This window comes from Cervus elaphus, chromosome 20, assembly GCF_910594005.1.
Source record: "Cervus elaphus chromosome 20, mCerEla1.1, whole genome shotgun sequence".
NCBI lineage: Eukaryota > Metazoa > Chordata > Mammalia > Artiodactyla > Cervidae > Cervus > Cervus elaphus.
In genome coordinates, this window is record NC_057834.1 from 99,542,987 (window position 1) to 99,570,517 (window position 27,531).

The window sequence follows — 27,531 nt, forward strand, 5'->3', positions numbered from 1 at the left end:
TCTTTATTTTTTAAATGTTCATTTTAAAATTGAGATACAATTGACACAACATTGTATAAATTTAAGGTGAACAAATTGTTAACTTGATACATTTATAGATTGGAAGAGGTGTTAGCTGACACATCTATCAAAAGTTCCCATCACAAAACTGTTTTTTACTAACCAGCATTCCTCCAAGATAGTCACAATTAGTGAACTTTTGTTATATGTTCTTGTGTTGTTATATAATTGCTAAAATTCATCACTGACTATCTGAATTACAGTATATGGCAATATGCTGGCAAACTGCTTCCTTTTTTGCTTTTAACTGCCATCATGTTGTAAGGTTTTGAATCCTAATACAGCCTAGGACAGATGGTAAGAAATTACCTCATGGTTGAGATTTTATAACTAAAAAATAAGGCAATTTTTATAGTGGACTTCCTATATACTAAACAAAATTTTCTTCATATGATTTATTTATGCAAAATTGCTGTATGATTTCCCCTGCTATTGTTCTAAGAGGGGAGATATTCATAAATGGGCAAAGAAAATAGAAAATTCATTTAAGTACTATACTTAATGATCTAATGCAGATTCCAAACTGGCTATGGAGATTGCCAAATCTTGGTTGTGATAAATTATTATACAGACGTATTCCCACTAAGGCACTAACAGAAAAAGACAATGAAAACTGACGAACTCATTTTGAAATGCTACCTTAAACGCCAGAACAAAGAGAAGAAAAGGGATTTTAAAAGTACACTTAAAACATATGCATTGTCTTGAGGGAAAAATAAGACATCAGTACATAACTATAAAGCATTGACTGCTTGCCCATTTGTTAAATTCGTTTTGATATGAATTACACATCATTTTTTCCTTAGGAGTATAGAGTTGCTAATTTTCTCCATATGTGTACAATTCGTCTTTAACCTTTAACAAATGTCCTCTAGGCGGTCCACTTACCATCCAAGAACAACGCCACTCACACTTTTACATGCATACAAAGGGCTGAAAGCCCCATAAAAATAAATGATCCATGGGACAAGCTACATTAACCCACAGAATAATAAGCTAGTGCAGCCCTATAAATTTTAGTGCCATCCATTCAAAACCACACTGGGTCACTTTAGTATTAAATTCATAGGAACAAAACAGTAAATACACATGTTTTATTTGTTAAGCTGCCAGCTATATATTTTGTGTAAAAGTTTGTTAGCAGGAAAAGCTATTCAAAGGTATATCAGGCAGTGTATATTTAAAAGCAGTGTCTCTTTCCAATACATGAATTTATGTGTTACAGACACACTTACCATTAAGCATCATGTATATTTAATATCACAACCTCTTCCTCAGTGTGCTAAAAAGCCTTTGTTCATTTGTTGTTGCCATTATTGAAGAGCTAATATTCAGTTCTCCCACAATTTTGTAAAGTGCAGGCAGCCCACAAGAGCTTCTAGTTTTAGCTTGCAGTCCTGTGGGACTACAATAATTGTTATGAAATCATTAATTCTACCTCAGCAGTTTCAACTGTCAGGTACATATAACAAAAATTGCAGTTAATGAATGCTGCTCAATTTATTAAGTGCAAGATGAAAACCAGTATTCTTTTATATGCAGCGCTGAGAATAGTAACATTGATCATTTGTGTATACCATATTGGATAGTCTACCGTCATTTATTGGTCAGGGTATATAACCATATTTTTTTAAAAAAGTTCCTCATTAAAAAACAATGGAGGGAATTCTAACTCTCTAATGAAAGCATAATTAAAATAATTAGTACACAAAGTAATATGTAATAAGAATCTATGTCTATGAAAAAACAATCCAGGAGAACCAAGATTTCATTTCTCCTTTGGATAAACAAGATTCTTTCTAGTGCCATATTCTCTCCCCTAATTCTTACAAGAGTATGAAAAAGTCTGCAAACTTCCAATTGTTTGAAATATTAGTGTTGTGTCTTTCTCTAATGTTTGGGCAGTGAAACTTGTGTACATAGATACCTTATATCTTGATTTAAAGAGTATGAACTAGAATTTGTTTTCAATCATTCAAAGTAAACTGTGTAGACATTTGCAAGAGCAAAGAGAGAAGAATTTCTGAAAATGAAAGATGCAAAGGCATCATTTTTAGGATCCCAAAGGCATCTGCTTCCAATCAGTATGCTCTGGCCCGTCAGTTGTCCAATGTGGACGATCACAATTAGCTTATATCGTGGGATCATCAAGTCCTTTACCTGGGCTTTAATAACCTAGAAATTAAAAGGAAAAACAAAAGGTCCTCACTTAGTCACATTGAAGTTTAAAAGCCTTAATTTTTCTCATAAATATAGTGGATCTAATTGAAGAAAATGGCACGATACCTTGTGGATCCTTTCAGTAATTGCTATAGAAAGGTAGCTATAATTTCCTTCAAGGACAAGACAGGACATAGAGGGACAAAATGATAGTCCCAGTGAGAAACCTACCTTTTCTAAGGCACGTGGCAAAATAATAATCCAGAGAACAGAGCTTTCAATGCATTTATTGTGTTCTTGGAAAATCTATGTTGAAATGGCTTCCCTTCAAAGAATGTTGGCATTACAATTATACCATCTTGTTCATGTCTAATTAAGGGACTATACATCTGAAGTCTCCTGTAATATGACTAATTGTGAATGCTTATTAGATACATTATAATGAAAAAGAAAGAAAATTTTATGGAGTGCCAGCACTTTAGTTGATAAAAATAGAAATGTTTTTAAAGGCCCCAATGTTTTTATTTGATGGCATGCAAAGCAGGTGCTTTGGAGAAGGGATAGGCTACCCACTCCAGTATTCTTGGGCTTCCCTTGTGGTTCAGCTGGTAAAGAATCCACCTGCAATGCGGGAGACCTGGGTTTGATCCCTGGATTGGGAAAATCCCCTGAAGAAGGGAAAGGCTACCCACTCCAGTATTCTGGCCTGGAGAATTCCATGGACGAGTCCATGGGGTCGCAGAGTCAGACATGACTGAGCGACTTTCACTTCACTTCAAAGAAGGTGCTTTGGGAAAGAGAAAGTGATCATTAAAATATTGTATCTTTTATAATAACATTTTTAAAATAAATGGGGCAGTTTCATACATTTTTAAAACAGAATACATGCAAGTGATGCACATAATAATTGTTTTAGACAAAGGCTTTTTACACACACAGACACACATGGACTATGACCTAATAAATATTTTCATAAGATGAAAATAAACAGTTTTACTGCTACTGCAAATTAATTGCTTTCATTAAAATAGGCGGGTTGTGCTTTCAGCAAATATTCTAGTCATAGTTAACACTTTAGGAAATCACACATATACCTCAGAAATTGTTTTAGTCATCTGTCTGCAGAGTTCCGGTTCATACTGTTCTTCTTGTAGGTAGGTAGTTAACACATCTTTCAGAATATGATTGACAATGACCACAGGAAAATGTTTGGTCAGACCTGAAAATAGAGACAAAATTTCTTTCAAAGACGTAATTTCAAATCATATCTGCCCATGCCATAGCTTAATCAAAAGAATATCAAAACATGGAGACATTTAATCTTCTGGGTTGCCTCTATTGAAGGAAAGAAAGTGGTCCCAATAAGATTTCCAGTCAAATTCTCTGGTAGAGGACAAGAAGACGGGATTCATCTGTTTACCAGATACCTCAAGAGTGTGTTCAGTACCATGGAGTCTGACATTGAATGTACCCTCCTTCCCAGTTCCCACTGTCTGCATGCTCAATCGCTCAGTTGTGTCTGACTCTTTGGGAGTCTATGGACTGCAGCCCTTCATTAAAGGGCTCCTCTGTCCAAGGGATTTCCCAGGCAAGAATACTGGAGTGGGTTGCCATTTCCTACTCCAGGGTATCTTCCTGATCCAGGGATCTAACCCCTATCTCTTGTGTCTCCTGCACTGGCAAGCAGATTCTTTACCACTGTGCCACCTGGGAAGCCTCCACCAGTTCCCAAGGCTAATAACTTATTTCAGTGTCTTAACATCTTTCTAACTGACCCCCAGCTCTTAAGTTCCCTACCTCCAATCTCTCTGTAACACTACAACTGGAGTTGTAACACCCAGATGTTACCACTGTGTTTTCCTTGGCAAAGTCTAGAGTTCAGCTCCTATCCATCCTACAGCTTCTTCTTCAACCACCACAGGTCTTCACATGACTGCTGCTCCAGCTTCATGGAGTTTATCTGTTCTTTCAAGAGTGCTTGTGTCCATTTGCTCTTCTTTCAAAATGCAACACTCTTCCCCATCCTGTTCATTCGAGAAATACCCACTCATGTTTCAAGGCCAGCTCATACATCTTCTCCAGTTAGCCTTCCTCCTCTCCTCAGGTAAAAATTACCTCTCTCTTCTCTATATTCCCAATGCTCTGGGTCTCCACTGCTATTGCGGCTCCTAATTCAGCTGATAATTGCCAAGGCTTACCTTACCTTTCTTCTCTGAGCTGGTAAACAAGATTATGTTTTTATCTTCCTCAAGGTCTAACACAATGCTAAAGTCAGAAAAAAATGTTCAAGGTCTGATTTCTGAATTTAAATAGAATTAAACATTTTCTAGATAATAGCCATAGTACAAATAATAGCTACTCTTCTTGAGCATTTTCTACATGCCAGCCACTGTGATAGTGTGTGTGTTAGTTGCACAGTCACATGCGACTCTTTGTGACCCCATGAAGCCCTCTTTCCATGGGATTTCCCAGGCAAGAATACTGGAGGAGGTTGCCATTTCCTTCTGCAGAGGATCTTCCCAACCCCAGGGGTTGAACCCAGGTCTCCTGCATTGGAGGTTCTTTACTGTGTGAGACACCAGGAAAGCCCCTCAGTGACAAGTACTTTATTACCTTATATGTATAATCTTCCAATAAATCTCTGGGGGTAAATCTTATTGTTACCTCCATTTCACAGAGGGGAGAACAGATGTTTAAATATATTGACTAACTTACCTAGAATCGCACAGTGTCAGGGTTGAGATGTACCTTCCTGGTTTATCTGACTTGAGAGCTTAACTTCTTAACTACATTTAGCCCACTTTCAGAGCAACAGCTTTAGCTGCATCTTATCCTGCACCCCAGGAATCTTACTTGCACCCCCCAGGAATATTAACCTTATCACTAACCTCTGTCATTGAATAACATGTTCATATGCCCAGGGCCCAGTATACAAAGGCTTGATCATTATTTGCTGAGTTGACATGGATGAAGAATTCTACCCAATTCTATTTTCAATAGTCATCAGTATCTTTTAAGTGTTTATTTTCAATGACTGTATCAGTCAGGGTCTAAGGAAATATATTGCACATTAAAGTTAGGACAATTCCTAGAGGATTTAATAAACAGACTCCTTAGGGAGGTCTGACCAGGATGCAGGGAATCTTGAAGGAATGTGCCAGCTTCCTCAGCTGGTGAAAAAGAAGGTGTTACTTTCATCCCAACCTGAGGAGAGATCCCAGAAGAGCCGTGTGGAAAGGGCTCCCTCCACGCAGCCTCCATCCTTCTGCTGATGGATGCAAAGAGCGCAAGGTGAGACCTTAGGCGGGATTCACACTCCTCTCTTCTTCTGACTTCCCACCGATGTTTCCCAGTGGCTAAATTAACCAGAAGGTGACACCCTGCACCTAGAATTCAGTTAGGTCAACCTCCTGGGGCTCAATTTATAGTATTTTTATTGTGATGCTTATATAGGAATTGTTCAATTAAATTTAAATCAGCCTGGGAAATGAATCCATGAATCCGGACAAGTAAAATAAAGACATCGGAGACAATGAGTATGATAATTAACCCAAATATTTAGTCAGCAGGAACCTCTCCCCTCTACAGGAGAGAGACAAGCAGTTATAAACCCGTGAAGGGCTGGTCCTGATTGCTCTTGCTTTGTGGGATCAGAGATGGAGCACCAGCCCCCCCAGGGCAGACACCTACTGTGTCATTGTCCTGTGGATCTTTTAGAAGGTTTCCATTTGCTTATGATAGTGAGATGAGGCTAAATGTGAGGGCGGTTTCTCTGTTTCTGTTTGAAAATTTTAAAAAATGTTCCTACCAGGTTGGACTAAATTAAACAGATTATATCTTTTAGATTGGTACCTCTCCTTTTCATTCCCTCCTGCCAAGCATTCATATCACATTTACCGAAGCTTGACCTGTATCACCCATGGGGAGCACTGGTCCTTTCAGAAAATAGTAAATTCAGTGCATGTACTTGTCCAGCTGGTACACCTCCCTGTCCTTTGGGAACAGTGTCTCCCAAATGGAAGGGACTGGTCCTCTTCCCACCCTAACCATGTGGTTCTTTAGGATCATCATCTCTTTTGAGTCCAAGTCTAGGTCATGGTTGATTGGCGCTGGGTGGACTTGCCCCAAGCTAGGCCAATTAGAATCCTTTCTCGGAACTTTTATATTAAACTAGAACTAGGTTAAAAAAAAGTTGTCAGTCTCTTTTTGGAGTCAAAAGTTAAGACATGTGACTCTCAGGAACTGTTTCTCACAGTGAGAAGGAAGCCACACACAGTTCAGGGCTAGAAAGATGGAGTCCTGGCTGCACCCGCTCCCAGTTTCCAATAGCTCCTGCTGTCCAGCTGCACCAGTGCCCTTTCTGCACTTACCTTAGATTTTTAAAAAATCTCATTAACCAGATTCAATTCCAAAAAAAGCTTAAATAGTAAACTTTTCTTCTCTCACTTCTTTGTGACCATGGCCCTATACAGCAGAATCATCCATTGTCTTACTTAAGCTTGGATGCTGAGATGCAAAGAGAGTCAATAATCAGCATTTGACTTCCAAAATGGGCTTCTCAGTGGCTCAGATGGTAAAGAATCTGCCTGCAATGTGGAAGACCTATGTTCGATCCCTGGGTTGGGAAGCTCCCCTGGAGAGGCGCATGGCAACCCATTCCAGTATTCTTGCCTGGAGAATTCCACGGACAGAGGAGCCTGGCGGGCTACAGTCCATGGGGTCCCAAAGAGTTGGACACGACTGAGTGACTTTCACTCACTCACTGACTTCCAAAACAAGCTACCAAAACTTTCAGAGTCAACTAATGCAAAGGCCTAAACTTTTTTTCCTTTCTAGAGCAATTTTTTTTCTAATTTAGGAGGAAAAAATGCTTTTAGAAATCAAATTGCAAAGATCTGAAGAAGGATCAGGATGGAGAAAAGAAAGGAAAACTTATCTGTAAAAACAGATTTAAGAGAGAATAGATAAAAATTTGATTAGTTAACATATCTGTGTCTTAGCTTCCCAAACTGGGATAGTGATGAGAATCACCACCTACTCAGAACAGTGGGTCTGCCACACAAAAAACTACTCATTGGATCTTTTTTATAGTGTTGCTGTTGTTATTGTTCCTTCTTCATTGCAAGCAGACAGAAGGCAGCAGGATGGACGATGGTGTAAGGCGGGAGATGGTTTAGGTCTCCACAGGCGGGAAGGACCCTATATGGTGGAGCAAAGTCAGTACTGAGAGACTGGCAGGCTCTCTGTCCAACAAATCATCTGGTGACAGGGTCTGATCATCTCATGGGAGTTGAGCTCAAATGTCTTTCTCTCGCCATCTCTCGGTTCTATTTTTCACTATATTGGCTGCATTCTCAGGTGCCCTGTCTTGATGTGTCAGCAAGGATGGCCATCTACAGCCCTGTGTGATGTGGGGATTACAGTCAGTGAATTGGTACCTCTATAGTCACTGCTCCAGAGAAAGTCCTGTGGAGGACTCATTCCATACTCAAGAGGAAGTTATATTGGATGTCATGGAAGGCTTTTCTTCCTAGTGATCGAAGGTGATGTTCTATAGTCAGGGGCAATAACATACTGAATGGGAAGCAGTTTAAATACAATATTTAATTCTCATAGTATCCCTAACCAAGTGTGACCTATGATCCCTACTTACGGAGGAAGAAACTGAGGTTCAAGGATGCTGAATACCTTGCTCAAACATTATTTATTTAGGAATGGGCAAAACGAGTATTCAGACTCATGTACATCAGCCCCTGCAGTCAGTATTTTCTGCTGTACTCATGTTTCAGTAATCAATTAATGGGAAGAGATAAGGGGCTTTTAATTGTAAGAAATATATTCTCATTCTTCCCTTTCCTTTTTTCTTTAATTATACTCATGTTTAATCTCATTTTTGGTGGCTATAGTTACTCAGATAAAGGGAGGACAACCATTCTAAACATTCAAGATATGTTTAAGTGATGCACATATTATTGGGTAGAATGTGAAAACTTAAACACAGTAATACTGGTGACTGAAATTTCTCTTACTCTTCTAGACAGTATTTACTGTCTTGCCAAAGGCCCACAGAGTACCTTTCAGATGCAAAATAAACCCAGAAACAAGTAGAAGTGGAAATACATATTTGATTATTAACAAAATAGCTACCTGGAACCTTATAAAATGGATTGTCAAGTACAAAAGACTAATCATAGAAGAATAATTTGCACAACTTTTTGAAAGGAAATATGGAAACTATTTTTTTCTATGCTAAGGTATTTTAAAAATTATTTTTCTAACTTGGTTCAGCACTCAGAACTGATGAGACAATTTAGCTTATTTGAGGAAATAAGTTATGAAAGCACATATTTTTGAAGAAATGCGGGGCTTCGTATTTCAAATGCTGTATCTTGTTGAAATCAGATTCAAATCCTTCTAGCATGCAGCGCTAGAAGGCACTGAATGGTGAAGATCTTTGAGTTACAAGAAAACTTGACCCATACTGACATCCAATATAACTTGCCTAAATAAAAAGTCTAAGAGTACACAGGGTATTTAGGACTTGGTCTCAGGCTTTGTGTGGGGGCAAGATGGCAAAAGCTGCCATAGAGCTTACAACCTTTCAGGTTTCAGAGGCTGATCCACTTCTTCAATAGCCCAAACAATATTCTCTGAATTGACTCTCAAAGGCTTTTGCCGGGAGCCAACACACGAGATCCCACCCATGACAAGGTCATGAGGAGAAAACCTGACAGGCAAGGCGGATCAGGTTTTCAGGGATTCCGAAAAGCTGCCCCCAGCGCTCACCTTAAAGATGATATCTGTCTTTCTGATGCTTGCTTCAATAGACTACTCCCTAATTTCTGTGACACAGGCAGAAGGCCTTCCCTGATTTCTTTCCAAATAAGAATCAATTTAGAACTTTAATCAATAAGTTTCCTGGGTGGTGGTATTTTATGAGATTATCCAGGGTGAAAGGAGTGTTTCAATTTAAACTCCTTTGCTGGCATTCTAGTTTGTTTAGCAAATGCGTCTATACCCTTATTACTAATATGCATGACTGCTTATAATACCCTAATCATAAAACAGCATAAAGAACCTGATCATATAAAGGCCCTAATAGACATAGAGCCCTTCGGGGAGTGAGGAAGCCCTATTAGAAAACACACAAAAAATTATTCTAAAAGTGGTTATTGGGTTAACATTTGCTTGCTGTGTTTTTGCTCTTAATGTGCTAAGGTTGTGCAGTGGAAACCATTGTTAATATAGTTAAAGATCTAGAAAAATAAGAGCTTAGCCCTAGTGTGGTAACAATGAGATGGTTGTTAATTGTCAGCCAGGAGTGCTAGGCAGAGGCTGCCTCACTGAAGCCGCAGAGTCTGTGTGGGGTAAACCCCTTAGATAAATTCAACTGACAACTTCTGCAGAAGAATTGACTTTTATGTTAACAAGGTTATACTTCTACTATGTTGTGACATGCTGTACTATTGCCCTATGAGACTGTAACTTTTCTGTTAAGATCACCAAAGAAACAAAAAATAGGTTTACATTCACCTGACTTGCATAAAATGTTAATAGGCCCCAAGGCCAGAAGATAATGTACAAGACCCTCATAAACAAAGAAGTATGCAGAAAACACCCTGGTTTCATGAAGGACAAGCTGATATAATGTTAAACTATCTTCCCCTTAGAAATGTACTAACTTAGGGTATAAAAGCTACGGTAAAAAATAAAGCAAGGCCAGACTATGCTGCACACCCCCAGTCTGGTCTCTCTCTCTCTTCATCTCTCTCTCTCTCTTTTTCTCTCTCTCTCTCTCCCTGACGCTGTTCATCCTGAGGGTACCCCTGGATCCTGCTGGGGCTGGACCCTGGCAGGCTTTGATGACCTTGACCAAATCCCCAGGTCAGTCACTGTTACATCTCCGAAGCCAGGGTCAGCTTCAGCAGGATGCTGTGGACCAAAAGTGATAATAATGGCAGTGGTGGTGCTTCCCCAAAGGAAACTGGGTAAGGTTATCAGATGGAGTATAAGGGTATATTGAATGGCAGGATATTATCTGTCTACCATAGGCACTGTGAAAATACCAGTGGATAGGCTAATCATGGAGCTTTACAATCCATGTCATCTTGGGGATTACCATAGAAAACTGCCTACAAGGTCTAATGGGATGTGTTGATGGTCTGTAATTTTCTTGAGGTTAACCGGCCACAGATTAAGTCACTCTGGCCCATTGCGTCTTCCTTGGGTTATTGGTAAGTCTCTGTGGAATTTCTACACAGCAATAATTATATGTAGATCCAGATAATAGTGGGCAGGTATACATTTGGAGCAAACAAGTAGTTCTGTGAGAAAACATGAGGGGGAATGATAGTCACTGTGGATTCCACCTGGCGTTCAGGGGCAGGTGCAAGGATTTTTGTTTTCAAAGACCCAAAATCTCTTTGGGAAAAGACAAGCATCTCTGTCAACAGGGGACCAGGAATCATTTGCTTTTGCCTTGAAGGCTTTTTTCTCCATCCATTAACAATCTTGGTTGGTTTTGTTCAATAAAATCTTAATGTCTATCTGTTTCATTTAACTCAAGTAGATACAAAAAACTCCACAAGATAACCTTGAGATACCCCAATGAACTTCTTATAGTACCACGCACTACACCTCAGTTGCAGCCAATGAATTGCTTGGTATTTAGAAAATACTGATTAAAAAGAAAAAGTAAACAATAGGTACTGGCCCCATTTTGCAGAGGAAGAAATTAGAGCAATATCAAATTACCCAATTAATTAAGATCCCTTATATTGTGGCAGTATTGAAGATGATGCCAGTTGTCAGATATTATTTTGAATAAATATCACTCATGAAATTAGAAGTTTTAAATAGGAAGGAGTGATAAAATAACACACCCAGTTGGTAAGTGTTTTCCATGTGAACTGTGAAGCGAGAGGCATCTTCAGGCTGGCAAGGTTCATCCATATAAGACACTGTACTCATAGAGCTAAAAGCAAGGAGAAAGCAAATTTTAACAGTTATGGTAACAATGGTAACAAAACACAATGTTGCTTTTAGCAAAAAAGTTACAGAAGTTTTTCTCTAAAAAGAAATTTCAAGCAAGTCCCATGTAGATATATCCCGGTAAAATATTTAAAGTCTAAAACATTTTAGAGATGGAAATATTACTGGAGTAGAGAAGTTACTTGGAGCAAGTCTCAGTATAGTGGTAGAAACCCAGTTCAGTGCCTGGGGCCTTTGATTATCATGAAAGTATTCATGGATTGTTCCATTCGCAGGGTAACAGAGTTTGTACAGTGGGCCCTCCACATCTGTGGATTCTAGAGTCATGGGTTTTGTTTGGTTAAATCCATGGACATGTAACCTGTGGATACGGAGGACCAGCTGTATTTCACCACTTTATATAAAGGACTTGGGCTTCCCTGGTGACTCAGTGGTAAAGAACCTGCCTACTAATGCAGGAGATACTGGTTTGATCCCTGGGTCAGGAAGATCTTCTGGAGCAGGAAATGGCAACCCACTCCAGTATACTTGCCTGGAAAATCCCATGGACAGAGTGGCCTGGTGGGTTACAGTCCACGGGGTCGCAAAAGAGTTGGATATGATTTAGTGACTAAACAACAACAACAACAAAAATAAGAAACTTGAGCATCCACAGATTTTGATATCCACGGGGGCTTCTGGAACCAATGTTCAGTAGATACCGAGGGATGCCTGTACGTGTTTTGAAAGCTATTGGCAGTGTATATGCTTCATGTTACTCTCTCCATATGCACTTTGTTGTTGTTCAGTCACCCAGTTGTGTCTGACTTTTTGCGACCCCATGGACTGCAGCATGCCAGGCCTCTCTGTCCCTCACCATCTCCCAAAGTTCGCCCAAGTTCATGTTCATTGCACTGGTGATGCCATCCGGCCATCTCATCCTCTGACACCCTCTTCTCCTGCCCTCAATATTCTTCATATATTCTACTGTATGTAAAGTAGATAGACCATGGAAATTTGCTGCATAACTCGGGGAACTCAAATTGGGGCTTGGTAACAACCTAGAGGGGTGGGAAAGGGTGGGAGGTGGGAGGGAGGCTAAAGGAGGGGACAGATGTACACCTACGGCTAATTTATGTTGATATACGGCAGAAATCAAACCAATACTGTAAAGCAAATTATCCTTCAGTTAAAAATAAACACATTTTAAAAAAGGAGACTGTCTCAACAAAAAAACAAAGAACTATTGGCAATTACCTCTACGACAGATGCAAAGGCTTTCCTCAAAGTGGACAAAACTCACAAAGGGCCTGGGGATTATATAAGGAAGCTTAAAATGTTGGGAAACAAGTTCTCTGCATACATGGGTGATTATTAAGAGTTTATTATTAAACGTACCTCACAAAATCCCTTTAGCGGAAGAAAGAAAACGGAGAAACCCCTCTATATGATGAGAGAAACCGCAATTCACCCAAACTGTCATAACCAATAAGCATCAGTCACCCTATTCAACATTAAGAAAGGGTTTTGTCTTGGTTACCGAGGCAATATAAGCTTATCCAGGTGCTGAACAGGAGACCCAAGTGAAGAGGAACTCCTAAAGTCCCTACAGCACTGCTTAATCAGAGGAAATTCAGCTGTCACTAATGGCAGTCTCAGATCTCGACCCCAATTCTCTCCACCTGTGAAAATGGAGGTTAAACAGATGTCATTTCAAAGGAGATGATATAATAGTGTGTGTGTGTGCGTGTGTGTGTGCGCGTGCGTGTGTGCTTTCAGAGTGACTACTTTTCTAAGAGGCTACACTTTTGCTTTAATTATGAGAATAAGGTATTTGTTCTTAATCTTTGGGGATTTTTTTTCTCTCTGCAAGGAGTTTTAAATACTTAATTCTGAGCTGTTGGGAATTAGTGAGCTTCTTGCAAGTTGCTATTTTAAGAAAATCACGGACATTATATTTTAAAAATCCTTTAATACAATACAATTTACACAATAAATTAAGGTTTACCCATCCAGTCCAAGAAAGTGATCTAAGACATTATTATGGCCGCTTTTCCATGAGGGATTTCTGGATTAGGGTTAGTCTTCATTCTTGTAACACCTGCTTTCCTCAATTTTCTGCTGCCCTTTGAAGTAGCAACCAACCTGTTTAGCCACACTGGCTGCAGGTGTTGCGGGCAGCACCAAAGACGATAGCTTCTGCTTAGAAAACCCAATGTTGCATAAGCCCCTTGATTCTAAGATAAGCCAGGCTGCCCCAATATTGTATATGCTACTTTTTATTTTCCAAAACATTTTCCATCAATTATCTCATTTTAACTTTAAAATATTCACTTTAAGTAAGTTAGAAAGTCATTTTTCTGCCCATTTCAGTGATAAAGAGAACTAGACAAAGGGCTTAATGTCATACATGTATATAGGAAAGGCAGACTTGGATTTCACATATCCTGCTTACCTCTCAGTGACAAAGTTTCACATATGATCATATCTGATAGAATGGAAATAGGGGCAATGACTTCCTGAAATAATTAATTGCTGCCATTAAAATTTGCCTTGCACAAACATATAAAGACCCTATTTTTTCTCTACAAAACACCATATTAAAAACTCACAGAAGAAGTTATGGGTAAAAATTCTGAGAAAATTAATTCAACTAATTCAAATAGCAGGGGCCTGTTTATAACTGGTGTATAGATAGGATGGCAAGAGCTCAGGAGCTATCCTGGCTCTTGGGATGACCTTATGGATAATGGATCAAAAGCTAGAAAACTAGGTTCCTGAACTATTCCTTCCAGACGTTTTTTTTAATGCAAGATAAAATATATTTCTATTTTGTTAAAGTCAATGTTTTTTGTTTTTTATAAAAATATTATAAAAACATTAGATATAACTGATACAGAGTTTGGAAGTAGGATGTCATAATTAACACTGCACAAAACTTGGAGTTAATTTTGTGAAAGAGATGGGGCTTTCAGGAATGAGATTTCAAATATTTTGCTGAAAACCTGGCTTCCTTTATCATGCAGAAGGAAGATATTTGTTAGTCTATTGATTTCTGTACACTGGAAAGCTGACCAAAAATCAGCCAAGATAATAACTTCAAGGAAAGTTATAGGAAAATTTTACTTTTAAAAAAATCCTATTCATGTTATCTTTTGAAACTGACACCTGAGAGGTCTCACATTAGAAGGAGATCGTTTGGGAAAAGGAAAAGAGAAAAGAGAACAATATGCTGAACAGAAAAAATACGATACCTATTGCTTGAAAAAGACAAAAAGAAGACATAAAATATTAAAGATACTTGCAGTTATCAATGTCAGTTCAGAACATTGACTCAGAAAAAGTTGTACCTATTTCCTGTTGATAAACAGCTTTATTCAAGACCTTTGAAAATTTTTAAGATTGGGAATACATGTAAATCCATGGCTGATTCATATCAATGTATAACAAAACCCACTGGAAAAAAAAAAAAAATGTGAGATGCTTCAAAGAGCAAATTTGTCATTATAATTACCGGTATTATATACACAGCACAACAAATTTACTGTGTATATTTCACAGTGTTACAAGTGGATGAATTTCAGTTGTCTATGACCAGGCCTTCCCTAGTTTATAATAATAATCTTTTTAGATACATGATCTCACTGGGAATGGAATGCTGTAGTTGATTTTTTTTTAATTTGAAAAATACTTTTGTTGTCTATGTGTTTCATGAGTTTGTGGCATTTATGGAGGGAAAGGATTTGAACTGGCAAAATGTATCCAAGAGAGTTGTAAAATTTTAGGAAGGAAGGTAGGTTTTAGGAAAATCAGGAAAACTGCAAGTCTGGAGTAAGCTGCTGGTAAAAACACTGAACAAATCAACTAATGTTATTCTAGAGAAAAGAGTAACAATTTGTAATCAATGTAAATTTCAGTTAATACTTTGAATCACATATACTATCGCTCAAAAGAGACTTGGAATTAGCCTGGATGTGGAAACAGCAGCACGAAATTGGTCCACAGTAACAAAAGTAATCCTCCTATATTGTATACGTATGTGTGTGCTCAGTGGCTGAGTCATGTCTGACTCTTTATGATCCTATGGATTGTAGGCTCCTCTGTCCATGGGATTTTCCTGGCAAGAATACTGGAGCCAGTTGCCATTTCCTCCTCCAGAGGATCTGCCCTACCCAGGGGTTGAACTCGCTTCACTTAAGTTTCCTGCACTGTAGGCAGATTTTTTACTACTGAGCCACCGGGAAGTCCATATTGTATATAACCCTCCTTATTGTAACTGATTGACACTGGAAACGTCCCATGCCAACCCAAGAGCCTGTGTTCTGATTATGCAGAAAAGAGCCCCACACAAAATAGCTAAGGAGTTAGAATGTTTATATTTTTCATGAAATTCAGTTTTCCTGAAGACATCTTACAAAGTTGCATGCTGACCATTCCTTGAATTAAACAGAATACAAGGCATGTCTTATTTTTATGATCGTTGGAGATAGAAAAATAATGTCAATTAAACCTCACTAGCTATAATACCATCTAATTATTATTAAGAATTCATTTCCAGCTGTTTCCACTGACATTATTAAATGTTTTGAAGCTGTAGTAAGATATAATATTTGAATAGATAGCTCAGCTTTGTAGCTATTAGTTTAGTAGTTTAAGAAGGTCAGACTATCATCTCTTTCTTCAATTTGTAACTGTGAAATGCTTCAAAGTACCATATTTTGAATGGTATCATAGCCTGAGCCTCTTTTTTTTTTTAATCTGTTATTGAAGTCATGTGCTGCCTCCCAGTGGAGATATTTCAGAGTGCATAGAGAAAAAGAAGGCTTCAGGGTATAAACGTGTACATTTTTTTTTTCTTCATTCTTTCAACAGATATTCACTGCCTGCAATGTGGCAGGCAAAGTGAGAAGTACTGGTAAAATTATAAAAAAAAAAAAAGAGAGTCCCTGTGCTGGAGAAACAAGATGTAGAAAACAAAATATGCATTGAAACTCACTTGGGAACTTTCTACCTCAAATGTCTATTGATATTTTTATGAATGTTATGCTTAAGATCAAAAGCATGACAACTCTTTCCCCATCAGTGGAAGGTACAAGTTATCTGTTAAGGTGATTTAGCTGTGTGACTATTTAGTTTGTAGCAAGGTTGCCAGTACTTTGGCCACCTGATGCAAAGAGCCAACTCACTGGAGAAGACCCTGATGCTGGGAAAGATTGAAGGCAGGAGGAGAAGGGACGACAGAGGATGAGATGGTTGGATGGCATCACTGACTCAAAGGACATGAGTTTGAGCAAACTCAGGAAAATAATGAAGGGGAGGAAAGCCTGGCATGCTATAGTCCATGGGGTCGCAGAGTTGGACATGACTTAACGTCAGACTGAACAAAAACAAAGGTTGCCAGACTTTTATATAGTTTTGAGATATTTTATTCACATTATTGGTCCTATTTTTATAAGAGAAAGGCTATAATGGAAACAAAAGTCAAGAAATATTTTCAAAAATGAAAGAGGAGATAAAGTGCCATGGTATGTGTTCCTGAGGGATACATATTTTAAGAGGAGGGATGATTTTGAAGGACAAAGAATGAACCATGCAACCTGTGAAAATTCTAGCTCTGGAGTGATTGAAGATGATCCAGGAAAGGTGGCTGACAAAGTAGAACAATTTTGAGTGGGTGAATAGAAAGTCAGAGTTAGTGTCTGAAGCCCTCTGATAAATCCCTTCATCCAAGAGAAGGTGAGGTTAAGGTCAAGAGCAGCTGATGAAACTTGTGATGCCGCTCCTGGATGAAAGCACAGTTCAAAGTGGCATTACCCTTGGCAATCATCAGAGAGGTGAGGCTGAGAGCATGGGTGCCATGGTTACCTCTGCAACGCCATGGAGATCATCAAGGCATGTCATCTAACCCAACAAATGTTCAACATAAATGATAATGTTCTTCTTTTTCTTTGTTAAATAGGTGAACAATGGAATGTTTCAGCAAGAAAGTAACATATACCTTGTTTTTAAAATTTGAACAATTTTTTTTCTCTAAATGTATCTTACATCTGCAAGATGAGAGGTCTTTGCCACTCAGGACTTAACACATACACGGACCTGTGAACCTAACCTGTTTGTGTTTAGGAATTGGTGGTGGTGGTGGTGGTTTAGTCGCTAAGTCATGTCCGACTCTTGCAACCCTATGGACTGTAGCCTGCTAGGCTCCTCTGTCCCTGGGATTCTCTAGGCAAGAATACTGGAGTGGATTGCCATTTCCTTCTCCAGGGGATCTTCCCGACCCAGGGATTTAACCCAGGTCTCCTGCATTGCAGGCAGATTCTTTACCAACTGAGTTATGAGGGAATAATACAATAATTATTCATTCTACCATCAAAAAATATTTATTAAGCGGTGGATATGTGCCATGTACCATTCTAGGTCCTTGGGATGCAAAAACAAAAACATAAACAAAACAAATAACAATCAAACTAAGATCTCTACCCTATGGAACCTAGTGAGAAGAGATGGAAAGAATGTAATAGAATACTAAACAAGTTGTTTAGTTGCTAAGTCATATCCTACTCTTTTGCAATCCCATGGACTATAGCCTCCCAGGCTCCTCTGTCTATGGGGTTTCCCAGGCAAGAATAGTGGAGGGGGTTGCATTTCCTTCTCCAGGGGATCTTCCTGACCCAGGGGTCAAACACATGTCTCCTGCATTGGCAGGCAGATTCTTTACCACTGAGCCACCAGGGAAGCCCATATACTATGTTAGAAGGTGATAAATGCTACACGGAAAAGGAGATCTTTGGTAAGGGAGGTTGGAAGCGGATGGGAGAGAGGTGGTTGTGTTTTATTTTAAACAGAATGATCAAGATAGATCTCCCTGAGCCAAGAGTTGGAGGAGGTGAGGAGATGAGCCAGGTGGGTGTTGGAGGGAAGGGTGTGTCAGGGGGAGGGAAGGGCACATGTATTTCTGAAGAAGTACATACAGGCCAGAATAGCTGGGAGGAGGGAGCAGGCAGGAGGGTGGAAAGATGGGGTTACCAGTGAGTCAGGTAGCTGAACCATGTCGAGTTTTGTGGGCCATCTTAAAACCTTGGGTTTCACTCTGATAAAGTGGGAGCCTTTAGAGAGTTTTGAGCAGAGTAATAGCAAAATCTACTTTATATTTTACAATAACTCCAAACGCTCTGTCGAGAACAGGCTGTAGGCTGGCATGTGTAAACACAGGGATTCCAGTTAGAAAGCTTTTATGGTAATCTAGGCTAGAGGCGGCAGGGCCTGCTAGGAATGAAACTGTCTCCTCGAAATTCATAGGTTGAAGCCTTAACACCCCCATGTGAGTGTACTGGAGACAGGGCCTTTAAGGAGGTGATGAAGGTTAAATGAAGCCTTAAAGGTGAAGCCCTACACTGATAGAAACTGGGACCTTATATAAGAGGAAGATAGGGCAGGGTTCTCTCCTCCATGCAGACACAGTGAAAAGATGGCCATCTGTGAGTCAGGAAGCTGGCCCTCACCAGAACCAAACCCAGCTGGCGTGTTGATTTCAGACTTCCAGCCTCCAAGACTGTGGCTTACACAACAGAAGTCTGCTATCTCACAGTTCTGGGGGCTAGAAGTTTGAGAATAAGGTGTTGGCTGGATTGGTTCCTTCTGAGAGCTGTGAGAGAAGGATCTGTTCTAGGCCTCTCTCCTTAGATGGTGGATGGCTGTCTCCTCCCTGTAACTCTTTGTATCATTTCCTTCCAACTCTGTTTGTGTCTGAGTTGCCTTTTCTTATAAGGACACCAGACACATTGGATTAGAACCCACCCTAATGAACACATTTAAACTTAATTACCTCTTTAAAGACCCTGTTTCCAACTAAGATCACATTCCGAGGTTTGGGGACTGGGACTTCAACATATGAACTTGGCAGGAGTAGTGGGGTATACAATTTAGCCCACAACAAATACAAATACTTTCACAAGATCTCCAAGTTCTAGGGTCAGAGAATCAGAGAATATTTGCTCTGTTATCTGGGAATTGTGATACTCTGGCCAGTCACTCTACCACACAAAAACCTTAATTTCCTCAATATATAAGGAAAATAGGGAATTTATATCCCTATTTTTTTCTAAATAATGCTAGATTTCTTCTCTGAACGCCTGTATAAGCTTTTATTCCCACTAGCCGTGCCAACATTTGATAATAGTCTACCTTCTTGTATTTTGCCATTCAGATGGGTGCAGTATGGTATTTTGTTTCAATTTGCATTTTTCTAATTCCAAGTAAATTTAAGCATCTCTTTACATTCTGCTTTGCCATTTTGGCTTTGCTTCTGTAAATTGCTATTTATCTCTTTTGATGATTTAAAACTTGTTTTCCTGTTGTTTTAAAATTGTTAACATGCATAAGTTTACAAATATATATATTTTACTGACCTATAAACTGTGTCTATTGTATTATTTGTTGAAGAGAAATGCTAAATTTTAATATAATTGTATTTATCTTTATTTTTGCTTTACGGTTTTAGCTTTTCACTTTGGGAACTTATTTAAGAAATCTTTCCCTCCCAAAGAACACAAAGATATTCTATACTTTTTCCTACTAGCTTCATAGCTTTCCACATTTCAGACTTCCATCTAGAGTCTACAATTCAACTGGTGTAAGAATTCAGCTTCATTTTCCCCCCTTCATATAGTAGGCTAGCTTTCTCCCAAAACAATCTATTAAAAACCCATCATTTCTCCTTGTTCACATACTATGTTCTATATATTCATAGGTCTACTTCTAAAGTTTCTATGTGTTCCATTGGCCTACTTGTCTATTCTTACACCTGTTAGTTTATTCCTACATTTATTATTTTTACTTACTGCAGCTTTGTGGTATATCTTAATATCTGATAAAGTAAATTCCTCTTCTATGTTCACTCTTCAAAGTTAACTTAGTTACTCAGAATTCTTTCCTTATTTATAAAATTTAGAAATAGTTTATCAAGTTTCTCAAAAAGTACAAATGGGTTTGATTGAGATATATTGCATTTGTAAGTTAATTTGAGAACTACTGATATGTTTTGGTGTTAAGCAGTTTCACCTATGAATTATTTCTGCAGTAATTCATGTCTTCCTTAATGGGAATGTCTTTACCTGGAATCACATTCCCAGGACAGTTTTCACAAAGATATCAATGCAGGGTTTTGCACAAAGATGTTCCACATGGGACTGTATACCTTGGCAGGGAGTGAAAGCCAATCTGGGTGTTCATCCCTAGGGAAATGTGTAAGAACATATGTGATGGAAATATTAAGGACTACTATGCAGCATTAAGAAGCAAAGAGCTAGATATCCATAGTGACATGGGTAAATATGAAAAATAAAAATGTTGAATGAGGTATGAGATTGAGAAAATAAAATGAGATTTATAGCACAATACCATTCATGTCTTTGTTAAGTACTTATTCTGTAATGTTTTATGAGAGTCAGTCCCAGGTGGTGCTAGTGGAAAAGAACCCACCTGCCAATGCAGGAGACAAAAAAGATGCAGGCTTGATTGCTGGGTCAGGAAAATCCCCTGGAGAAGCAAATGGCAACCCACTCCAGTGTTCTTGCCTGGAAAATCCCATGGACATAGGAGCCTAGGGGGGTTCAGTATATAGGGTCATAAAGAGGGGGACAAAACTGAAGTGAATTAGCACACAGCACTGGTGAAGTCACAAAGGGAGTCAGAGAAGGGGTTCATGAAAATATAGTTTATTATATTCACAGGTCCTAGACAGGAGAGACATGACCTGCCACACAAGACCATGTGGAAAAACACTACAGGATCAGTGAGCAGAAGACAGGATTGGGGTTCCCCAGGGAAAGGCAAAGTGGTGCAGGGGAAACAGTGCAGACCTGGCTAGTCTGAATAATTTCAGCAAGCTCTAAGCTATAGGAGAGGCCCCTCCTTGCCTGGCACTTGGCAATGGGATTATTGCGTGGATGTGCGTGCTCAGTTCTGTCAACTCTTTGTGACCCCATGAACTGTAGCCCGTGAGGCTCCTCTGTCCATGGAATTCTCCAGACAAGAATATTGGAGTGGGTTGCCATTCCCTTCTTCACGAGATCTTCCTGACCCAGGGATCAAACCTGTGTCTTCTGAATTGTGGACAGATTCTTTACCCGCTGAGCCACTGGGAAAGCCCCTACTGATTAGGAAAACTGCCTCCTGGGATGTGTGGGGGACCCGGGAGAAAGGGTCAGGCTCTAGACTGGTTAATCTGCATATCAAAGGCACACTCTATGTTGATAACTTGACTATTTTTAATTATCGACTAGACTGGTAAGGGGTAGGGGAGTTGGGGTATGGATGTCTCATCTCTCCCTAGCCAGAAAAGTTTTCTAAGATGTCAAATGTCATGATACACAGAAAAATTTAAAAATATACAGTATAATATTTAAACACGTGTGGTCTTGTGGTATGGGGCTTCCCAGGTGGAGCTAGTGGTAAAGAATCTGCTTGTTAATACAGGAGACATGAGAGATGAGGATTTGATCCCTGGGTCAGGAAGATCTCCTGGAGGAGGGCAAGGCAACACACTGCAGTATTCTTGCCTGGAGAATCCCAAGGACTGAGGAGCCTGATGGGTTACAGTCCACAGGGTCACACAGAGTCAGACACAACTGAAGTGAGTTAACACTTAGCACTAGTCTTGTAGCATATTGAGTATTTTGCACATCAGAATGGGTGCCTCTTGGGAGATGAGAGTGGGACTGAAGAGGAGGAAGAAGAGGGAAAATCAGGCAAACAAAAAACAAGGCATCCCACTCATGTTGGCGATGACAATGTGCTATGCAATGCCATATATTTTCAACTCAGCTCTGCTCCTGAGATAAGATAATAAATGAGATAAATGGGGATAACAAAAATATCTTCTTTACTTAACCAATAGGATTTTTATGAGATTCATATGGATATTGTATGTGATGTATCTATTGAGCACAACATAATATTAGCTATTGTTGTTGATGTTTAGTCGCTAAGTCATGTCCAACTTTTTTGTGACCCCATGGACTGTGGCCCACGAGGCTCCTTTGTCCATGGAATTCCCAGGCAAGAATACTGGAGTGGGTTGCCATTCGCTTCTCCAGGGGATATTCTGGACCCAGGGATCGAAGCCAGGTCTTCTGCATCGGCAGGTAGATTCTTTATTGTCTTGGCCATCAAACTGGAGCCACCATGGAAGCCCAATATTAGCTATCATTGTAGTTTAATTTAAGAACATGGCCAACGCAGTTTCTCAAGCTTCTCTCTCTTTGGTGGGAAGCTGGGTCTCATCCATATCTTGTTGGGAGCTTTAGTTTGATTAAGATAGCAACTGAACTTATCAGAATGAAGAAACAGGCCAGGAAACATAATTTTTAACTGCACATAGTGACTCAAGCAGTATAGTTTGGAATCACAGAATAAATTCATCACATCTAAAATGGTTTGTTCATTGCCTTTCCCACCAGATTATTTCTGTGTGATTCACTAACTACTCATTGCTCAAAAAACATTTATTTGAAATAAAGAAATGAATGAAATCTTTTCCATTTTTTGCAGAAAAAATGACTACCAGATGACTTTCAGTTTAAGTGAAAAATGAGCTTCTCCAGAGAAGAATAACCCTACAATTAGTCATCTTTATACACCTAACATTTGGCACAGAGTTGAAGCTTAATAAACCTTAAATAAATGAATAAGTGGAAGAATATAGTGTGACAACTAATGTGTTAGATGCCACCAGTGGGTTCAAGCAGAGGGATGTGGGATCTATCAAAACTCTGGTTCATGACATCACGTAATTTTGGTTTGAGGCAAGAGACATACTCTTCAACCTTCAACCTTAGGCCTGACCTACCAGTTGAACTATTGGCCTCACAGATAAATATCACGTCACATGCTCCTGGGAAAATAACTTAACCTCAGGCCTCTAAGTCCGTTTTATGGACACCAGAGTAGTACATCTGTTCAAGTACTCTTTGAAGGCTGCCAAAGCTTGCTTCCAAAAAGAAAGATGTCATTGTAAATACTCTTACCCATGGATGGGAAACAGAAGGTTCTGGTGAATGAGTAGAAGAGTTTCATGAATGCAAGTTACACATAGAGAACAAATTTTGAGAGAATGAGAATTTTTGACTATAAACAAAAGCCCATTTTACCACTTGTTAATTCTGTAGCTTTGGAACCTCAAACTCTCTAACCATTTGTTTCTTCATTTGTAAGAGGAAGATGATAATAGCATCTCTTTCATAGAAGAGCACCATGTGTACTTAGTACTTATATGCATACTTAGTACTTAGTGGTACTTACATGTATACTTAGTACTTAGCAGCAGCATACTTCAGCACATGCTTTATGCTATTGAAATTAATCTATTCAAAAAACTGTTTTGCTATAACTTCCAAAGGAAAGGCATCTGCTTTTCCAAAAACCACTTCAAAACAATACTGCATTTGATAGTCACTAAGCATTCAGAGTTTTTCTATTAGTTGAAGACCTATTTCATAAAGTAGAATCACCCATATATCTGGTCCCCTGCAATGATGAAGACCATGGAAAGTAAGAAGGAGTTAAGGTTGGGAGGCAGCCTCCTGAATGGCCTCTGCATTGCGGGAGTGCTTGGAAGCTATTCATTTGCTATTTAAGAAATAAAAAGCTCCATTAGAGGATCCAATGTGAATAATTTGTTTGAGAGTCCCAATTTCTAACCTTGAAATATATCCAAATAAAGATCACTGAAATGTTTTTGTTAGTAAAAATTTTTTCCTACTGTGTTGCTAAAACTCTCTTTGTGTTCTTGTTACCTTTTAATTTATATTTATACTTTATCAATAAAATAAGAAAAGTGAAAAAAAATAAGAAAAGTGAAAAGTGAAAGTATTAGCTGCTTAGTCGTGTCCAACTCTTTTCAACCCCATGGACTGTAGCCTGCCAGGCTCCTCTGTTCATGGGATTCTCCAGACAAAAATACTGGAGTGGGTAGCCATTCCCTTCTCCAGGGGATCTTCCCAACCCAGGGCTTGAACTTGCATCTCCTGCATTGCTGGCAGATTCTTTACCATGATCTTTAATTCTCCAAATTGGGCCATGTTCTGATTCTACATGACTTTCTAATTTGCTCTGAAGGGAAAGAAGTAAATGAAAATTATGCAAGTAAGGATGGTAGTTTAGTTTTTGGATGAGAACAGTGTATTTTAAATCACAGCACCAGGGTATATATCAGATTATTATTATAACATTTTCTTCTAAAAAATTGAATTTAATCTAGCAAGTATTTTAAAATAATTTTTAAAACTCTTATACAAATGTTAGAAATAGCAACCAAATTGACTTAGGATCAGAAGATCCTATAGAGGTTAATTATTCTCCCATCGTTACTTCTAATGTATACTGAGGTTGCTATTCCTTTGTATTTCCTATCTGTAAGAGAGAGAGATTGTATAATACTTGTAATTCACAAAATCCAGGGTTGAAAAGTGGAATTTTGAGTAAGTGCATTAGTACATTCTGAGAGCAGAACAATTTGGTTTCAGAATTTGAATGTGTCTCATCCAGTTCTTCTGGATTTGTGCCACCAGATACACCAGCTCCTGCTTTGCAATCATGGAAGTGAATATGCTACATCTTTCAATCCCGTGGAAACCCTTAAGAAGGAAAGTCTATTATATAAATTATTTGACCTTTGCATTGGATAATTTGTTCGGTTTTCTTCCCAATAGCAGTAATAAAAAAGATTCCATGAAAGTATTAAAAATTAATTCATCTTTTTTAGGAGAGCAAATGCAATATGTAAGCAAGAGACAAAAATGTATTTACTACCCTTTGACCCACTAATTATACTTTTGGGAAGAAAACAAGCAGAGACTTCTTATATAGTAACAAATTCAAAACATGGAAACAAACAAAAGGTTCAATAATTGGAAAATGGTTAGCTAACCCAGAATTATAGGTTGACAAAAATATTATGCAACCGTTTAAAAGGATATGGGCAAAGACTATAATAATACATTACAAAATTTGTTTAAAATAATGCTAAATGCATTGTATGTATATATAGAGAGATTATAAAAATGCAAAAATGATGCATTTATATAATATTGAGGAGTAGAATTCAGGAGACAATGGACGAAGTAGCTTGTCAAACTGCATATGACATTCTTTTCAGTAGATGACTTTTTGGGATAGTCTCTGAAATTATAAAAATGCTGCTGTGTCAACTTATCACTTAAATTTTCTTGCTCTTTTTCTTCTTTTTCTTGATGCATAACACAGTGATTCAATATTGCTATACATTTCAAAATTATCATCATGATATATCTAGTTATTATTCTGTCTTTTAAAAAATATGGCCATGTACTTGCACGTTTTTCTCCCTTTTTATGTCCCAAAGGAAATGCTTTTTTTTCCCCTCCTGATAAATATCATGAACCTTTTTATTCAATAATTGAGTTTGTTAACTGATACTCAGTTACTCACTCTTTGGCACGCCCATGAGGTTCCTTCCGCCGGAACTCATGACTACCTAGAGAAGACACACTGCCCCTCTTCTTCAGCAAATGAGCGGTTCTGTCATTAGCAATGTCTGACATCATCATAATCTATGGAGGAAAACTTTTGTAAGATATTGAACAAAAGATCTGAAAATACTTTAGTATAACACGAGACTTATTCTAAATAAAGTACACAGATGCTTTTCTTAAACCATTTTTGAATAGGGAAGTGGGGTTTCCTTAAGAGTGATATTTAGTGTATATTGTTGTTCTGGTCAGTATAACTGGAAAAATGATAACTGATAACTTTTACTTATGCAATAGCACATTTAATTCTCATAAGCAGATATTACACTGCAGCAAAAATACTTAACTGCAAAAGACATTAAAGTTACTGAGAAAAGAGAGCCATATGTACAAGAAAGATACTATCACACACCAGAAAACAATATTTTTATTGCCCCCTTTCAAATTTAATCTCAATGAAACTTGAAATTAATATTTGTTGTTTAAAAATTAAGATGAACTGCTTCTCCAAAGGGTATTCCCCACAGCCAAGCAATAGTGATTTACTTTGTAAAGAGCAAACAGAAATTTTCACAAAGTAATTTATTGGAAAACCTACCTCTTTTCACTAATGCTTGTGAAAAAGCTGGTAGTAGGAATGGACTTCCCAGAACTTGGACTAGAATTCTACTGCCCTATTGTCTACATACACATAATCATAGACTGTGCTAAGCAATAAATTAGGACAGAAACAATCCCTACCTTCAAAAAGGTGGCAGTTGAAGTGGGTAGAGCTGACAAGAACACAATCGAGAACCCCGGTGTAATCAGCGTCAGGGTAGACAGAGGCAAAGGGTACTGAAACTCCACAAACACAGTGGAGGTCCTGTGCATCAGGAAGAGAGGCAGTGTGGGATGTGTGTGATTGTGGACCTGTGAGACTGTGTACACGGGTGTGAGCATCTCTGCGTGAACGTGTGTCTCTGTGGGCGTGTGCTTGTTTGTGTATGAACACGAGTGTATCCCCGTGATGTGAGCCAGTGAGAGCATCTCTTTGTGTGTGCACCTGTGGGTATGATTATCTGTGTACCTGAGTGTGTGTTGCTGTGTCCGTGTGTGCACCTTTGTGTGTGACATGTCTGTGCACTGCATGTGTGTGCGTTTGTGTGTAGGAGTGTGTCTGTCTATGTGAGAGTGTCTGAGCGTGTGTACGTGTGGACAAGACATACTGAGCCTATTTAAGAGGGTCGTTCAGGTTTCTTCTTAAAGTGACACACACATACCTGAGTCTGTTCACCTTTTTCCAAAGCTGCCGGGCAGGCCAGAATCCAGACCTAGAGGTCCTGAGAGGCAGAGGCTGCTGGTGTCTCCAAGCAGACCTCAGGTAGACTGCTCAGAACTCAAGTTGCTCCACAACCCGACCCGGCTGGCCAGCTCTGCACTGGGCATCACTCTAAAGCCCAGACAGGCAGGCGGGCAGGGAACGAAAGGCCAGGCACGCTTTCCAGTTCTGAAAATTGGGGTCATTTTTTTCTAATTTCTTGGAGGGAGGAGGAATAAGGCCTGGGGGAGAGAGGTCGTGGACAAGGCAGGCAGACCATTTCTCAACACTGGGCTCTCCCTGCTTAGCTCCCCGGACCCTCGAACTTGTGCCTCGGTCTCTGCTCCTGCCCAGGCGCTCTGCAGAGGCCGCGCTTACCTTCGGCAAGAGCTGCAGGCGCGGCTCAGCCCTGGCCTCCGAGACCGCAGGCTCCTCCACTGCAGGGCGCCTGGCAAGGCTCCCGCCTCCCAGGCTTCCTTTCTGCCCGCGCACGCCCGCACTCCCACTGGACTACGCGACTTGTCTCCAAGGTGA

The 27,531-nt window shown here is 39.2% G+C and overlaps 1 protein-coding gene across 1 annotated transcript; it reads right to left on the reverse strand.

Annotated features, from left to right (window-relative positions):
* Positions 1-27,531, reverse strand: DYNLT5 (dynein light chain Tctex-type family member 5). The gene is made up of 5 exons (XM_043877236.1): positions 27,376-27,531; positions 25,657-25,778; positions 11,103-11,194; positions 3,315-3,439; positions 1-2,235 (listed from the first exon to the last, which is right to left on the reverse strand). Exons 2-5 carry the CDS (start codon positions 25,773-25,775, stop codon positions 2,032-2,034), a joined length of 540 nt encoding a protein of 179 aa, XP_043733171.1. The 5' UTR covers positions 25,776-25,778; positions 27,376-27,531; the 3' UTR covers positions 1-2,031.

Bases quoted from the DNA above. Each gene is read 5' to 3' on its own strand.
- DYNLT5 (XM_043877236.1), bottom strand. From the start codon at position 25,775: ATGATGATGTCAGACATTGCTAATGACAGAACCGCTCATTTGCTGAAG. The intron at 11,195-25,656 runs GTGAGTAACTGA...CCTTGCTTTTAG, and splicing joins CCTCATGGGCGTGCCAAAGA to CTCTATGAGTACAGTGTCTT. The intron at 2,236-3,314 runs GTATATGTGTGA...TTTAATTTCTAG, and splicing joins TGACTAAAACAATTTCTGAG to GTTATTAAAGCCCAGGTAAA.